The sequence below is a fragment of the Gymnogyps californianus genome, chromosome 2 (genome assembly GCF_018139145.2).
Source record: "Gymnogyps californianus isolate 813 chromosome 2, ASM1813914v2, whole genome shotgun sequence".
Classification (NCBI taxonomy): domain Eukaryota; kingdom Metazoa; phylum Chordata; class Aves; order Accipitriformes; family Cathartidae; genus Gymnogyps; species Gymnogyps californianus.
Genome location: NC_059472.1, coordinates 61,245,380 through 61,263,389, shown reverse-complemented (window position 1 = coordinate 61,263,389; position 18,010 = coordinate 61,245,380). Strand labels below are relative to the sequence as shown.

General features: G+C 36.0%; 1 protein-coding gene across 1 annotated transcript in view; it reads right to left on the bottom strand.

The window, feature by feature from the left end:
- Positions 1-509: 509 nt before the first annotated feature.
- CCDC102B (coiled-coil domain containing 102B) overlaps positions 510-18,010 on the bottom strand; it is a 173,566-nt gene continuing 156,065 nt past the window's right edge. The window contains exon 5 of the mRNA XM_050892159.1: positions 510-605. Coding sequence (XP_050748116.1) covers positions 516-605 — 90 coding nt within the window. The 3' untranslated portion in view covers positions 510-515. The remainder of the gene's footprint in view (positions 606-18,010) is intronic.

The following is an 18,010-nucleotide window of genomic DNA, read 5'->3' as shown; positions in this document are numbered from 1 at the left end:
AGGTGTAATATGCATGTCACCCTGATAGAACTGGGGAACATGAGAAACAGAGTTATTTGCCCATTGCTGTATGAAAAAAAGACAGGAGCAAAGGAAGAAACAAATAATTGACTTCCATTTCAGACTCACTGTCTTCCCAGGACTGAAGGTGAGCCACTCTTGTATGCCATGTACATTCTACAGTATTTTTTCCCAAAGGTAAACTATGGGACATGTTAATTAAAGTCCACCTTTTGCTTTAGAAGAGAGCAATTAAGACAACTGGAAAGGAAGGACAGACAACTGCCAACAAAAGTTCTAAGTTGGTACACAGTGACACTAGCATATTTTTCTTGGTTCTTATCGAAAAATCTGGAATACATAGAAACAATGCATACAGTGTTCCCATATATGTCTGGCATGCACTTCTTCAATGAAATTTTTGTGTAAGTCTTTATGAAGAGTGTAAGTTCTTTGTCCCTGTTCTTTACTGTTAGCCTTGTTGCTGCAGGACTGTTTGATTATCTCCCGCATCTTCACTCACTGTCTTGGTAGAATCTCCAGCAACATACAAGGAACTTTGTCTGGTCCCAAATCCTGAGTTTGCTTTCTTCTGTCCCTTTACTCTGAAATGAAATTAAAAAAAAAATGTTACCACAACACTAAGCAGAAAAGCCAGTTTAAGTTTAAAACAATTGCAGATCAAATTTCTTCTAAGAAAAAAGTTTCAGTAGGAGACAGTAGAATTTAGATGAGAAAACCTTTCAGTATTGTTAGCTTTATAGCACACATTGGATACTTTTTCAACTGATTCCTTAATAAAGAATAAAAAAGTATAGGGTTTGAGAGCAATTACTTGGAATTGTCTTTCACAGTGAGAAGCAGGCTACACTTGCTTGCTTCACTTTTGATGACTAGAAGCCATTATTTATTGATTGACAGTTCTGAACTGCAGTACTATTGCTATTCAAGATACATTTAAAGTACTTACATATAACTCATGAGTCTTTTTATTGGAAGAAGGGAAAGTAGAGAATAGTGAAAAAGATCAAAGATGTCTCAAACGCCTCATTTGACAGAATTTTAGCCACTAGTCAAGCATAATGTCTTCATATTACATTAATAGCAATAGGGAGAGATTATTTACAAAAGCATAATCATCATAAAGATTATCATTAAAACATAACCATGCTAAAAATATATTAGTTTTTATAAATTTTGGGTTGATAAATCACATTCTCAATAACAATGTGCAGCAGAACAAGAACATCCACTCAAGCTGGGCACCAGAAGCAGGCTATTACGCTCTCCAGGATTCAGAGCACAGTGAACAGACAGTAACCCTGCACAGAACAACACAGATTTATCGAGAAGTAGGAGCTTAAGTACTGCCCCAAGTAGCTAATCTACAAACTGACCCAAGAAGACTGCATATAAGAGTGAATAAAACCTGGCAGATCTAAACTGTTTCTTTGTATTACTAGTTTTTATCTCATCCATGGTTAATTGAAAATTTCCTGTGCTTTAAGCTTAGGGGCATACATCTCCAATTCTCTCCATGTCATCTTTGCACTTTCATTGAAATGCTACCGCAAACCACAGTGCAATTCCTGTGTTTCTTGTCTTTTTCATATATCTTGAACAGGTTTTCAGAAAAGGGAATTCACAAACCCATTGGTTTAGTCTTGACTCTGGGACCCTAAAAGTCTTGTGAACAATGTCTGAACAACATGTCAAGGAACCTGAGAGTTTTTACCAAATTGTGGAATACAGTGGTCCCCAGTTACTTCTTCATAGCTGTAACCCAGTTCCTGGCAGTGTGAATGGGTCAGTCATGCCATCATGAATACACACCTAATATTATATGTCTACTATTAAGAACACAACTATGTTCTTAGAAAAACCCAGCATCACATGTCAAAATCACTCTGGGTTAAGTAAGCTGCCAAAGTGTAAAAACCTTTGAGCTAGCATAGTGCGTTGGGTTTGTGTGGCGGGGGTTTGTGTAGTGGGGTAGGGGCTACAGGGGTGGCTCCTGTGAGAAGCTGCTAGAAGCTTCCCTGGCTCCAAGTCAAGTCAGGCCCGCCTCTGGCCAAGGCTGAGCCCATCAGCAATGGTGGTTGTGCCTCTGGGATAGCATATTTAAGAAGGGGAAAAAGACTGCTGAAAAACCTGCAGCAGACAGAGGAGTGGGATGTGAGAGAAACAGCCATGCAGACACCGAGGTCAGTGAAGAAGGAGAAGGAGGAGGTGTGCCGGAGCAGAGATTCCCCTGCAGCCCGTGGTGAGACGGCAGGCTGTCCCCCTGCAGCCCATGGAGGGTAACGGTGGAGCAGAGATTCCCCTGCAGCCCGTGGAGGACCCCACGCCGGAGCAGGTGGCTGGGCCCGGAGAAAGCCGTGACTCCGTGGGAAAGCCCACGCTGCAGCAGCTCGTGGAGGACTGCAGCCTGTGGAAAGGACGCGAGTTGGAGAAAATCATGGAGGGCTGACCCCCTTGAGAGGGACCCCACATTGGAGCAGGGGAAGAGTGTGAGGAGTCCTCCCCCTGTGGAAGGAGCAGCAGAGACAATATGGGATGAACTGACAACAACCCCCATTCCCTCCCCCCTGTGCCGCTTCAGGGAAGGAGGTAGAGGAATCGGGAGCAAAGAGGAGCCTGGGAAGAAGGGAGGGGCGGGGGGAAGGTGTGTTTTTAAGATATGGTTCTATCTCTCATCATCCTACTCTGTTTTGATTGGCAACAAATTAAATTGATTTCTTTTTCCCCAAGTCGAGTCTGTTTTGCCTGTGACCATAACTGGTGAGTGATCCCTCCCTGTCCTTGTGTTGACTCACGAGCCTTTTGTTGTATTTTCTCCTCCCCATCCCACCGAGGGGGAGGACTGAGCAAGCGGCCGCGTGGTGCTTTATTGCCAGCTGGGCCTAGACAGCGACACATAGCAATGTGATTGCTTACAGCGTCACAGACCCCATGATGCTCCTGTCTACTGATGAACATGCCCACTAATCATTCTAGATACAGACTGATTGCCAAGCCCTACATCAGTAAGAATCAATAAGCTGGCAAATTCTTCACCCTGCTGGATACACAAGACTAGGCTGATCAGAAACTTAGTTGTCGTTACTGAATTTCACTGGAAATTTTTTGAAACAGATAGCTGTTTCCTTTTTAATTACTTTAATGATTTCCAATAATAACTTCACCTTATTAAAAATTCTAGATAAGTTCTATTAACAACTCCTTGTTATTAAAAATACTTGTGTGATTATATTAGTGCAATATCACTCATAGTTCTTTCCTTTTCCATTCATTTTGCTAATCTAAAATATATTGATATAAACTAAACATAAAAACCCTAAAACTAGCAACTGAAAGAGTATTAAATTTAAAGAAAATAAACTAAAAATATATGAAAAATATTAGCTGTAACTGATGGCTATGGGCTTAAATTACCTCTTGTTCCCCTGGGAATACACATAGTACTCTTTCAAGACAAATCAAGTTACTAGTTTTTAAAATATTTCTTACTTAAACATTTTAGAAACACTTAATCTGGTATTTCTATATGTCATGTTCATCTATGTAACATCTATAAAACAGTAAGAGAGTTTCATTCTGACTTCTATTTCATAATCAAATTAGTGCAGTTACGCATATCATGAGCTGCTACTAAAACCAGTACATAAATACATAGAATGGTAAGGTTTGAATGTTTATACAAAAGTGTACACACTTGCCAGAAATCACTAGCATATAGACAATCTTATTTAAAAGACTAGTCCCAATCTGTAATGAATCACAAAACTTAAGAGTGCCTATTGACAAGCACTCCTGTGCTTGTACACAAGTACAACAAATTCCTTTCATTTCCACGCTGGTTTACAACAGTCTTCAAACACCTCCTTTAAGAACCCCTGAGATCACTGCTTTATGGAAGGGAATTTTTGCCAAGGTATAACTGGAGTACGTCACATGTATGTCAAGAGTGTTTGGCTCAATTGCTCTTCTCTGTTTACAAGATATAATTCCTCTGAGTAGTTCTGCACTTCTGTGACTTCAGTGTGTGTATTCCATGTGATGGCAGGAATGAGTAACCTATTTCAATGTGAACATTTATGGAGTTTGTGCCATAAAAAATTAGGGAAATCTTTCCCATTGGTAGTCTGCACCAACCAGCCTTGACAGCACCTGGCATCCAGGAACGGATGGGGCAAGAATGTTGTTGTGTTGTGTCCCTCAGCCACATGATGGAAGGGCACTAGGAGCCAGGTGAAATGTGAAACACGTCTGCTTCCAACTGGAGCATGCCAAGGTTCCTCGGGACAGGCAGGGAAGCAGCCAGTTGCACGAGTGCCCATCCTGGTCGTGCAAAGCCCGGTCAGCTCTGCAGCTGCTGCTGTTGCTTTAGCCATCTGTTTGGCCAGCACTGAGAGTGAGTCAAAACCCCTCTGTACGTGGAAGGACTGCACAACTATGTTCCAAATTATTGCCAGACAGGGACTAGAACTGTGGAAAGCCTAATAATAAAAGTAATACGCAACTGCTCTAGGGAAAAAAAAAAAAAAAAAGAGTACAAATGAATAAGCAAAATAAAATGCATGGGTTTTGAACTCCAGATAAATGAGCAAAACATTTTAACGCCCTTTTCCTCACAGCAGACAAATAGAGAATGCTATCAAAGTCAGCTAACAAAATTGTGAAAATGCACAGGCTTATAAAAAGGCAGCATACCATATGTCCACCAATATCTAGTACAAAAGGAACATTAAGAAAGCCATTAAGATAGTGTCCCCATTGTGCCCAGGTATACAATAACATATGGTACATTTCCTGCTTCACTGTGCATTTCCTTGCTTTTGTTGTTCAGCATCACTAACTTAGAGCTCAATTAATATAGTTTATGTGTTCATTTCTCTGCAGAATATTTTAAAATTCTTTGTTGCTGCTTAAAATTAATCTTTTTTTAGTGCAAGTCCTAGTAAGTATTAATGTAAGGTAGGATTTTTTCCAAACCTTAATTAAATGGAAGAGCTAGATAGAATTATTTTGAGGTAGCTACACATGATACTTAAATTATTATTGTCTTCTTACTTAAGTCCTCACACAATTTGCTGTAATGATGCTACAGAGAGACATTACAAGGTGGTTGTTGGTTTTAATCAATGAAGACTTCCCAAGGACAGATGTGGGTATCCCTCAGGAGTATAGATTAGAGGCAAAATAGTAAGGGACTAATGTAGCAGTGTTAAAGAAAATACAACAAGAAATATAAGGTAACTATGTACTGATAAATGTCCACCTGCACATGTGGAGAAGAGAGGGAAACCAAGGTGTCTGAAAGATTTTTCTCCTTCATGGATATTTATTCTCGAAAACCTAAAGGAGAGTAAGGAATCTCAGGATTCCCCAAAACAAGATGAATATTATTTGTAAGACACATTGTCTCTCTCTTTGGTGTTTACAGATTCCACATGCCTCCTAGAAGAACTGAACTTTCCCACACTAGCTCAATCCTATCCAGGTTCCTATTTGATTTCAGGACTCCTTGGGGGGGGGGGGGGAAATCTCTTCTCAAAGGAATATTGTTAATTATCTTATCTGCCTTTCTAAAGGATTCATATACAGTTTCATGAGTTTGATATAGAAAATGAAATTATAGTGAAAATGAAAATAACCACCAACTTCTCAAATGCTTGCATCAGAAATGTTTAGATCAAATAACTGATTAGACCAAATAACTAATATCCTGAATGTTTAATTTTAAAAGATAAAGGGTGAGAGTTTGCTTAATAATAATAAATAATAAACATCAGTCCAGATCCACTGGGATTTCCCATTTACTGTGTCAGCCTTGACAGTGGCGCAATGCAGTACTATTTGAAAAATCATGCATAGTTGATTTCCAAGTGTGGATGGAGAAGGAAGGTATCTTTGGTACGAAACCAAATCAAAATGAAGAAAGGAAATAATTACAAGCTTGAGTTAGTATCTTTACTGGTATAAACTATACCTTAATTTTAGACATTTATTAATGCTTAAAAATAATTAATATTCTGAGTAGAATTACAGGTTCCTGCCCAAATTATAGTAACATAGATTTACGTCAGCTTCTGTTTTAATTAAAACACATTTGCCATTTAGCATTAGGGGACTGTTACAGACTGTGAGTAAACATATGGATATTGAATTAGGTTTCATATCTTTACAAGGCAGAAATTGCTTAGACCCTGTGTAAACTCATCCACTATGCGATTCTAATCTCTAAAAATACTATATAGGCTCTCAAACAGTATGACTTTTTCTTTAAATGTTGTGTTTCTTTTGAGAGCCACAAGATCCCAAGTCATGTTTTTCTGTATTTCTCATTCAATTATTTTTACTTCCTTGGAACTCATGCAAAATTATGTTTTTTGATTTTCCTTACAAGAAAAGCTTTGTGCTTTGTCATATAATAATATCTCCTTTTAACTTCAAAATTCGTCTCAGAATGAATTTCCCTAGTACATTTCTGGGTACAGTGTATTACAATAGCTACCACTGAAATTTACTAAATAATTACATTTAATATTTTCCCTAGGGTGGAATATGACAAAAATGTCAATTTTGATCTAACTTTTGCTACTGCAAACTAGAAACAACACTTTGCAACTGAATCACTGTAGTCATACAGATCAGAACCTGAAATTAATATTTCTGGAGATTAAATAGTTTGAGTAAGTCATTCACTTTAGGCACTTTAAGAATGGCAGAGGATGAACATTACACAGTGGGTACCTAACAGAGAAGGACTCCTTCAAACACCCATTCATAAATTCAGGTCTTGTTAACAGTGAGGTTTTCCAAAAGAAGAATTTATAACATAACAATTTCACCATTCTGGCACATAATAAGAATTAAGATGACCTTTAAAAAGGTCTGTTTTTCCTTAAATTGTTTTTCCTTAATTCTCAGATAATCACATATTGTTGCTCAGTTGACTTTGCATAATAACGTCTTTCTTCAACACTAATATTTTAGAATCTGATCATGCCAGGTTATGGCATGCCTGAATCAAATCACTTTTCTGAGGAAAATGCTTCCTTTCAACTACATGATAGAAGAAAAAATCTATCCACTCTCTCTAACAGAATGGACCCAAGAAATAAATAATTTCAGCTTTTAGGGAACCGACAGTAATCTTTTGGCTTTTCTAGCTTTGGTTTTTAGAATACTCTGAACCTACTGGAATGAACCAGAATATTCATATCATCTGCTTTTACAGTGAAAGAATGCAGAAAAAAGTACACTTTTCACAACTTGCTTTTTTTTCTATGTCCATCATTATTTATCAGTCTCATGTAATTGTGCCAATAAATATGTAATTCCTTGCATATTACAATAAGAGAACACAAAATGTCCTTATATTTGAATACAAAGCATACTTTAGCTCTTTTGCTATTGCTAAGCATACATTAAGGCTAAATACAAATTGGTTTTGCCATTATTCTCTGCAAATCATTGTGTTTGACATTCATATTGCAAGCACTCAAAATTTAAATACATTTAAAATAAAAATTGAAAAAGATGTCAGAAGTATTGAATAGTGATCAACACAATACAATCAATATGTTTGGGTTTTTTTTCATATGGTCAGATTAAATTAGATAAAAAAAAACAAACCAGCCCATGAACTTTTAGCTAAATGACTTACTTACTGTTAAAGAAAACAATCAAAAGTCTACCTCGGAAAGTAGATAGTATAAGTGGCTATTTTAGGACTTTTAAGTAGATAGTATAAGACTTATTTGTGTAATGTGTTTTAATATTTCTTTACAAAATACCTTCTGATTTCTGAACACAGGAATGGTTCTTCTAGTCCTACAGAGAAGAAAATACCAATAATATATACATTTCTTTCTGTTTTCAGAAGAGTGATTTGCATGGAAGGCTTTTTGTGGGCATTTTTTTTAATAGCTGAAAAAAAGGATAAGAAAGTACACTTGGCACAAGCTCTTTTCTCATTCCTTTTTTGTACATTAAGATTCACTTTTTATAGTAATATTTTCACCTATATAATCTCCAGGCCAATAAAAAGCATGATCATTTCCCTTCCCAGTAATTACATGGTTGCCAGCTTCAATTTAGTTCCATTTACCCTTTCAGAATTCTTAACTTTTAACAGTTGCTCAACATGCATCTTCATTACTTTCCTCTTACTTCTTCCAGGTATGAAAGGTATTCAACTCTGTAGCAGACATTAACTTTCCTCCCCCATCCCCTTATCTACTTCCTATTCTCCATCCAAATTTGTCTTGAAACTAAGTAGGCTGTTTTCGGAATCAAGTCAGGTAGGTTCTTTGTTATGTATTGTTTTTTCACACTGAAAACACTACACTAATATTTAAACTGAAAATGAAGTTCTCTTCAAAATAAGGAAAAAACCATGTACACTCCACAAAATAAACCATTTAATTCCTGAAAAAGCTACTTACTATACTGCAGTATCATTCAATATTATGCCTCCTAGTTATGGTCACTGAATGAAAATTATATGAGAGTTCTGGGAAGCACTGGAGAGTTCTGCCATACACCATGTTCTGCCTTGGAACATTGCCCAAAACACTGTTCATCTTTGACAGTATTGAAGTCTGATATCTCTTGAACCGGCTGGAGCAGAAACAAATACCGTGCATCACTGCTGTGCTGTGATTACGAGCTTTGCAACAGTGAAAGCATTTCTTTTAAAACTTGCAAGGCTGAGAGACAGAATGTGAATGTGCACATTACAGTTTCTTATTCTGCTCCCTTCCATTCCTCCTAGCTTCAAATTCTGACATGATAGTAGCTACTATCTCACAAGCTGTTAAAGATAGCATGCAACTAGAAAATTATCTAACTGGATGTTTGAACCTCGGCTTTCAAAAATCACAAAGCACTAATCTCTAGCTCTGTGGTTTGTAAGTTGCTCTGTGGTTTGTAAGGTTTTGACTGCTGAAATCATGTGGGAGCTGAAGTGAAAAGCAACAAATGGTGATGGTAATCTGGTGATGTGAAGGTTTCATTATCTTAGGACCTACCATGTCTGATAAAATAGTACAAGTGCTCTCAGGACCAGTAAAATTATCTTAAGTATGCAAACAGCAGGGGGAAAACACTGATCCCGAAATAGCAGTAAAGCAGACAAAGACAAAAGCAGACAAAGGGTAAAGCAGTTAAAGACAAGAGGTAAAACACAATTAGATAAGATACAGAGCACTCTTCCTTTTTTTCCTTGTCCATTTTTTGTAACAATATTTTATTTATTTACCAATGTGTTAGAATAACAAATTGATATTTGCCAAATACCATTCATAGTTTTAGTTTCATATTGGAAAAAAAAAAAAAAGTCTTTTCTGAATTTTTTGGTAAGAAAAGATGCCTGAAGTTTTACACTTCTCAATTACATTCATAATGTACCTAATTCTCAATACAGTTCAGGACAAGTTGACCTATTATCTACAAACTCCTTTGAAAAGCCTAATTTTAGTGTCTCTGGTTGTGACAGTGGCAGGGCATAAACTAGCTGTGTTTCTACTGTCTATTTTTCTGGTACTCCTCTAGCATCCAGAACCGTTGTATCAGGAATGTTTGAGGATACATTCCTGCTTAGTTCTTTCAGGGTGCTCTTACTGATCTGTCACCCAGCAATTCAGATAATCCCTTTTGGAACCAGCCAATACACTCTGCCTGAGTAATCTCTTAAGGCAGATTCACAGCAATGAAGTCCTCAATCATTTTCGCCACCCTTTGTAAACTCCCTCCAGTATGTCCATGACTTTCTTATACTGGGGGCCCAGAACGGAACGTGACACTCCTGACATGGTCTCACTAGTGCTGAGTAGAGAGAAAGGATCACCTCGCTCAACCTGCTGGCCATGCTTATCCTAATGTTGTTGGCTGTCATTGCCTTCAGGGTACATTGCTGACTCATGGTCAGCTTGTTGTCCAACAGGACCCCCAGCTCCCTTTCTGCAAAGCTGCTTTCCAACCGGTCGGCCTCAAGTCTGCCCTAGTGCAAGGGATTGTTCCTACCCAAGTGCAGGATTTGGCATTTTCATTTGAACTTTATGACATTACTGTCTGCCCATTTCTCCATCTTCTTGAGGTCCCTCTGAATGACAGCACAACTACCTGGTCTATTAATGACTCTTCCCTGTTTTGTATCATCTGCAAACTTGCTGAGGGTGCACTCTGTCCCATAATCCAGATGATTAATGAAGTTAAACAGTACTAGCCCCAATATTTACCCCTGGCATACACCACTAGTGACTGCCCTCCAGCTGGACTTCATTTCACTAACCACAAATCTTTTAGCCTGGCAGTTCAGCTAATTTTCAGTCCACCTCACCGTTCATGTATTTAGTCTGTACTGCATCAAATTGTCTATGAGTATGTTATGAAAGACAGTGTTGAAAGTGTTGCTAATGTCAAGATAAACAACATTCGTTGCTCTCCTGTCATCCACAAAGCTAGACTTTTCATTGTAGAAGACTATTGGGTTGATCAGGCATAATTTCCCCTTTATAAATCCATGCTGACTGCTTACAGTCATCTTCTTGTCCTCAATATGCTTGGAAATGGTTCCCAGGATTAGCTGTTCCATTACCTTCCCAGGGATCGAGGTGAGGCTGACTGGTCTGTGGTTTCCCATGTCCACCTTCTGTCCCTTTCTGTGAAAAAGGCTGCACAAACTGCTGCACCTATTTGCTGACTCTGTTATTTGTGCTCTTCTCCTGACTTCACTGCTACCTAGTTCTCATATTTGGTCAACAACAGTGCCATGCTCAGCTTATCCACTGCCCTCACGATTCCGTAAATCTCATTCATACCCCTCTCAGCTCTCTTCTCTTCAAGTGAAGGAGTCCAAGACTCTTTCCTTGAAAAGCAACCTATCCAACCATTTGACCCATTCAGAAGCTGGAGCATATACAACTGTGGTTTTATTGTGTATTTATGCTCAAAATTAAAAAAAAAAAAAAAAGGCATGTATATATTAAGATGGAATATTAGCAGCTCAAATTATATGTAATTGAGGTTAATTTCACATCCTCTGCAATTTTATTTATAGCTTTCAGTGAAAGAAAAGGTTAATCTTGAACATTCTTGCTTTCAGTATCAATACAGAGATCTTGTATTTTCTCTTTTTTGTCTGGATAGATTAATTTTATTACAGTTGAGATTCTCTTTCTTGCTGTCGCTTTGCAGTTCCTTGGTTTTTCATATCTCTAAATCTTTTGCTACTTTCAAAGATTGACTCTGTCACATTATTCTTTAGATGCCTGAAAACCTCTACTTTTAAAAAATATTGTTGCAATAAAAAAAAGACGTTTATCTGTCTATTTATGGCATCAAAAATTAACAGAATATTGGACTGACATGCTATGAAGCTCTTCTGTGACCAGAAACAGAATCCAGCTTTTTGTTATGTTGTTAAACCAGGCATAACTGATTCAATGTATTCTTTTTATTTCCTGAAAATTATGAATCACAGCAGGTGATTTAGAGTGAGCATCATTCTACTCAGATCAGAAATAACAAAAGCAGGTTGAGAAAATTGTCTGCATGGTAGATGTTCTTAGATTTTAGGAACTTTTACAGGATTTTGTAGAAGATACAGAATCCACGTGATCGTCAGAAAGTAAAGGACACCACCATAGAAAGTGTAGAAGTCAGAGGCACATATGTTATCTTTGCTGAATTTAAGAAATACAAAAAATGAAACCGAAAAAGCTATTATTTTCATCATATGGTTCTGAACTCTGTTCATATGTTTTGTTGTAGGTGCTGGCTGTGATCAATTTTGTGCCAATATAATGCCATTAACTTCATAAACTGATGCAAGAAGAGTATTAGAAATATTCATTAACAGATTCTAGTAATGGATGGCCATGTCATTTTGGTAAAGTAAGGACCTCATCTCTTTCAAGTTATATTAGATAGAAAATTGAGGGTAATATTATGATACATGAAAATATAGACAGCTGTTTATTACAAATACAGGTATGTGTATGAGTTAGTTTACCTCTAAATAACAAGACATAGCATTTAATTATTCTTAAACCTGATGTGAGAAACAATTCTTTTCCCCTGAAAATTGTGGAAGAAGCACCACCAACAGCTCCACAGTGATGTATCTTTAACATTCATTGAGTTATTTTCACAAAACTAACACAAATTCAGAGCATACATAAATCATTTCTGTGGAACAACTTTTTTAGTGTTAGTAAGAATTTGTAAGTTTTCTTAAGTCTTCCCTCCTTATAACCTAGAAATTTAGAAACAATATACAAATAATATGAATAATCTTAGCTCAACTTTTACTTTACAGTCTTTCAGTTTGGCACAACTATTGCTTGGGAATTTTTATGGGAAGTGCCACTGTACTGGGAAAGGAAAGTATTTCCTTGGTGGCAGTGTCATCTTCAGAATGAAGCACTGAAAGTCCCTCCAAGAGGAAGACATTTGCATTTTCCAGGTCTGAGATGCTGTTTGGCTTAAAGGATCTTAAGTCTGGGGGAAGAATATATGCCCAAAACATCCTACCCTCAACAGACTTCTTAGATTTGAACCTAAGAACTATGAGAACTTTTGAATGCTACATCTTCTCTTTTCTACTCATTTTCTAAATTTTGGAACACATCTCTGCTGTAGCATGAAAATGATAATGAAAAAGTAACTTTGACAAATACTCTACAGGTAATAGCAAAGAAGCACAAGGTTATAAGCAGCACAAATGCTGACAGGCCCATGAATATCCTTCTTGCTTCTGTTCATTTTTTGTAGATAAATATATATGTCTGTGTAAGGCACACCATAATGGATACAGAAAAAATACATTACTATTTCTCTGTCTAGAAAGGTAGAAGAAAAAAGTGCAGTATTTGGAGTTTGAAATAGGCTCAAAAAACAATTTCGCACATCATCATTCAGGGTCTCTAAAGGATGGAGATGAATCGTAGTTCTTCACAGTGATATGGAAGAGAGTTATTTCTTGCCCGCTTCTAATTTGTCTTTCAAAAATAACAAAAAAATCTGAACAACTTGCACACACATTTACAAAACTTTTAGTTAAAACAGTGATCTTGAAAGTTGTCAAGCATTTTTGAGCAGGAAGAGAGTATTTCAATTATTTGTGAAATACTAGACATACCTGTACTGTAAAAATAAACTAAGATGTTAAAAAGCAAAGATTATTTTTTCAGCTCCTTTGTACCTTGCCTTTTAACTTCTTTGTTTCTTTATTATCTTCCACTGTGAAATTTCCCATATATATATATATATATTATTGCATATATACTTTGCTATGTGGTTAGGAAAGTAACTGCATGCATATATCTGATTAAAATGCCATGTAAATCTATATACAAATTTGGTGTGAGTTTTGGACAGGTGGCAAGCTGCCCAGTGGACAAGCAGAATTTAAAATTTTTTCTATTGTTGACCTAATGTAGCAAAAGAAGAATTTTTAGAATGTTTTATAACTGAAGAAAAGGCAAAAAAAGAACATAACTGGTAATCTTAAAGTGAAAGTTTACGAACAGAGAAGGTTTCTGGAATAATTATTTCCTATCAATCTTTATGTAGCAGAACAGAACCATTCAAGTTGGAATGTTGCACAAAATCCAGAAAATGTTATCAACAAAAAGTAGTAAGAAAACTTTGTGGTATAGAAAAACCCCCAATGTAATGGAATTAAGAACAGAAGCTAATGAAGGTTATAAAAATATGCCTATAGAGATGATAGTTTCAGGTCAGTGAAGTGACAGTGAGATCAGTTCAGTGCGAAGTGATCAGCAGACTGTCAATATTCAAAAAAGAAGAAAAAAGTCATACAGGAATAGCTAACTTCTGATTAGTTAGAGACAAGTAGATTCTAAATAATCTGAAGGCAGGACTGGAAGTAGAAAACTTCTGAATTATTCTACTTATAAAACTAATAGCTTTTTTAGTTATCCCATTGCTTTTTCAGTGAGAACATGTTGCTCTCTCTTGAAAGAGAAAAAGTTGTTAATTATTCAGAATTTGAAAACTGATAAGATAATGTAACGATGCTCTGGAACGGTAAAGAAAAAAAAATATGTGAATTCTTAAAACAGAAATGGAGAACACAATAGTTATTATACTACAATATTAATCCAATAAAAAGACCACATCTTGAATACTGAATACAATATTTAGTGTATCTGAGAGGAAATCACACAAACCAGGAAAAGGTTTGCAGAACAACAAACGTGAACAAATGTATGGGATGGCTTCTACAGGAGGGATGACTAAACAAACTTCAGGATGCATATGATGGAGTGAACAGGAACAGGTCACAATGTCTAACAATATAGAAAGTAGGGAGCATCAGATGAAACCAGCAAAAGGCAGGTTTGATGCAAGAAAGAATAACTTTTAACAGAACACAATTAAGTCTCGAGACCTCTTGTAGTAGGCTGTTACAAAAGCTTTACAGGGGTCCAGAAAGCTATTGAATAATTTAATAGAACAAAACTCAATATAAGTCTTAAAAGATACTATTTCTGACTGAGGGGTCCTTGACCTTGATTCTCCTGGAATCTGGCACTGTACTCCTGGGACGTATGTCTACCTGTCTGCTTTGCTCTTACAGTCTTACACAAATCCACTTCTGTCCACCACCAGAAACAGGATACCAGTTTAGATGGAACTTTTTGTGGTATTCTGTTATATTCATAAAGCGTTAATGAGCATACAGAACAACATTTGAAATTAAGATTTTTTTTTTCAGGCCCATACTTAAGGTTGCATCAGAAGAATTATAAACACGACATGCACTCTACTAGGACTTGGAGGACTTTTTGCTTCAGCTGTTTTTTTCTCCAACTACATTGAAGACATATAGCCTTACTGACCAGGGAGAAAGTTTCAGATTTATAAGCATGGGTTTCTGTTTTACGTGAAATCAGTACCAATGTCTCAAAGTGCAGGAAAAGAGAGCACAAAATTCAATCTTTTGTATTTCAGACTGTGACTTCTCTCTGTCCTGTAAAACCCAGTGGTATTTTGCATGTATTATGACTTCAAGGATGAGATGAAGTTACAGTTTCTCCTTTGGAAGACATTGGGCTATCTTCACCATTATATTTCATTGCAATCAATGTTAATTTTCTTGTTAATTTGATGAATTTCAGTAATTCAGATGATTATAATATATTTTATTTCCTTTTTGAGATTAAATCTGGCCCAAAAAATGTCAGAATAATATCTCCATATTTCTCACTTAAGAATTAAAATCCATTAGAATATTACTGGACTCCAACAAAGCTGCATCTTGTTAAAATATGTAAAACTGGGAGCATCACAACTCTCTTGCAACTTTGCTATATATGCTCCAGTTCCACACAGCATAGTTCATTTGACAGAAATTTTGCAATATTGCTTCTCTAGCTCCACACTTTCCTATCATCCCATCAGAAGATATTTCATTTTTCATATCTTATGGAACCAGCTTTAGTTGCAAGCTTCCTCCTTAAAAGGGGCCATGACACTAGAATATGGAAGTAGATCTTCTAGGTACTTATGAAAATAATTAATCATTCAAATGACAGGTTTCCAGGACCTTCTGCAAAGTACATTATTGCTTATAAATCCCAGCAGTTGGTCGTACATCACTTCCTAATTAGTGTACCTCTTTCACACTACTTTCCACCTTCTCACTTTTCTATTGTGTCTCTGTTGTAACTGTGTCAATGAATTAATTATTCTGAATTCATGTACTTTGCAACAAATGACAAGCTTTCAGTAGTTCAGTTCAGGGTAGAGTATTAATTTTTCATTTAGCTCTGAAACACAAAAGTTTTTGTGTTTCTGAATAATTCCAATTTGTCTATTTAAAACTACAATGTGATAAAGAATATACATTTATATTCACTAATTGGCTTCTTAAATGAAATAACATGTCATCAAAGACTGATTTGTGTGTGTCAAATAAACAGTTTGGCTTAAATTTTGAAAATTTTTACTTCTTCAAAATCTAAATATTGATCATCTGGTTTCCTCATATTTAGGCCAGTGACCACAAATACAGAAGTTTTACTACAAAGTAACTTTACTACAGCTACTGCTGTGATGGGATGATACCACACCCTGGTGAATTTTCTCAGATTGTATTGTGTGAGACTTGTCATAGAATTTTAATTGGTAATGGTAGTCACTACAGATCTGTGATGATGCTTCAAAAATCTTCCATGTTTTTTTGTTTGCTGCTATATCTTTAAACATGCCTCCAGTGTGGGCAAGCAGACAAAATCAATTATTTAAAAGTGTCTCAGAAGCTTCTTTCAAGAAAAATGAGTAACAAACACTAATATTTTTTTGCAAGTGACAGTAAATGAAAATCACAGCAGGAGGCTTTCAAGTATGGAGCTGATGGATGACAAACATGTTACCCTAAAAAAAAGTGTATGCAATGTAAGCTTTAACTTTTTGGAAATATTGTTGAAAGAAGCTATCTCATAAAAATGCTTCACATTGCTATCTGAAGACTAGAAGAAAGTGACTCTTCTGGTCTCCAGAATAAAATATAACTGAAATATGTGCTGAGAAGTGATAAGCACATCTAAAAGCTTTAATTAAAGCTCCCAGGAATAAAGAAAAGAGCTACTGACACAGAAACTGTCACGACAAATTATCTGTTGAAGAATCTTTAAGAACAGGAAAATACACAGCTGACTACAGAAAATGGTTTAAAACTCTTACTGAAGACAATTAGCTAATCTGGGCCATGATACACATTTATAATGTTCAGTATAAGGTCATCCTCTTACTCTGATACATTCAAAAAAGTTGAAATTTGAAATGGTTTGTAAAATGAAGTGTCTTTCATTTATAACTGATATGCAACTAGTGTGGACCTTTAGAAAACTTTTCTGTAAAATTACATTTCAAGATTATAATATTTAGTATCAGCAGTAAAGCACTTGGCTGTTTAATTACCAAGCTAGTAATTCTCTTAATCATTCTACAAATGGTGTTTGTGTTTAGTGACAGAACAATTTCAGGAAAGATCAATGACTCATTTTAAGAACAATCATGGTGATACTCCACCTTTTTCTGAATCCTATATTTAAGAAAATCATCCACTACTTCAGGTTAGCTTTCAGAATAATACACTGGTTATCTCTACTTTATATAATAATCTTTGAATGAATTCAATCCCATTGAAAAAATGGGTTATTACCATCAATAAGAAGCTAATTGTTTGTTGTCTTAAAAAATGTTAGTGATTTTACCAAATACTTGCTCCACTAGTGACCTAACCACTTCTAAATAATAAAATGAAATAGAAAGGATGCATCTTGTTCATGGAATCATATGTCAGGTTTTTCCTTTTGGATCACTTATAGAATGATGTTAAAATGCCTGTGCTTACTGGGGTGGATATTTAGTTCAGATACAAAATACAAAAGAAGATAATGTTAAGAAAACATTCTTTGCAGATAAGTAGATAATAATATATGTGGTGTTGATATTGGAGATAATCATCATAACATAAAAATATCCTCATATATTGAACTTATCCAAACCCATAAGAAGCAATGTGGGTGATGCTGTGGGCATTACTACATTGTCAGTCGCAATGAAAAAAAAGCGGACTTGGATTATTGGATTACTAAATCTTTTTTTCTAATATAGAAAGTTACTTCTGTGCTGACATTAAATTACTAGCATGAACAGTTTAGCAACTTTTGAAGCTTTAAAGAAACTGACGAAAACATCATATAAGAGGGGCTAAGTGCATAGAAGCAGGCTATAATTTCAGCAGATCCTTGATCAAAGGCTATTGTTTGGCTTTCCAAATTAATAGAGGGCAAATACAATTATAGAGTGTTCTATGCAACTCAAAGAGCATGGAAACTCTCTTTCTGTTATGTTCGTCTAAATGTTCATAAATAATCCATCCACCATCTCCTTACGTTTGCTTCTGCGTAGGTTCTATTAAACATCAGAAAACTAAAAATCAGTGATGAGACTTTTTCTACAGATT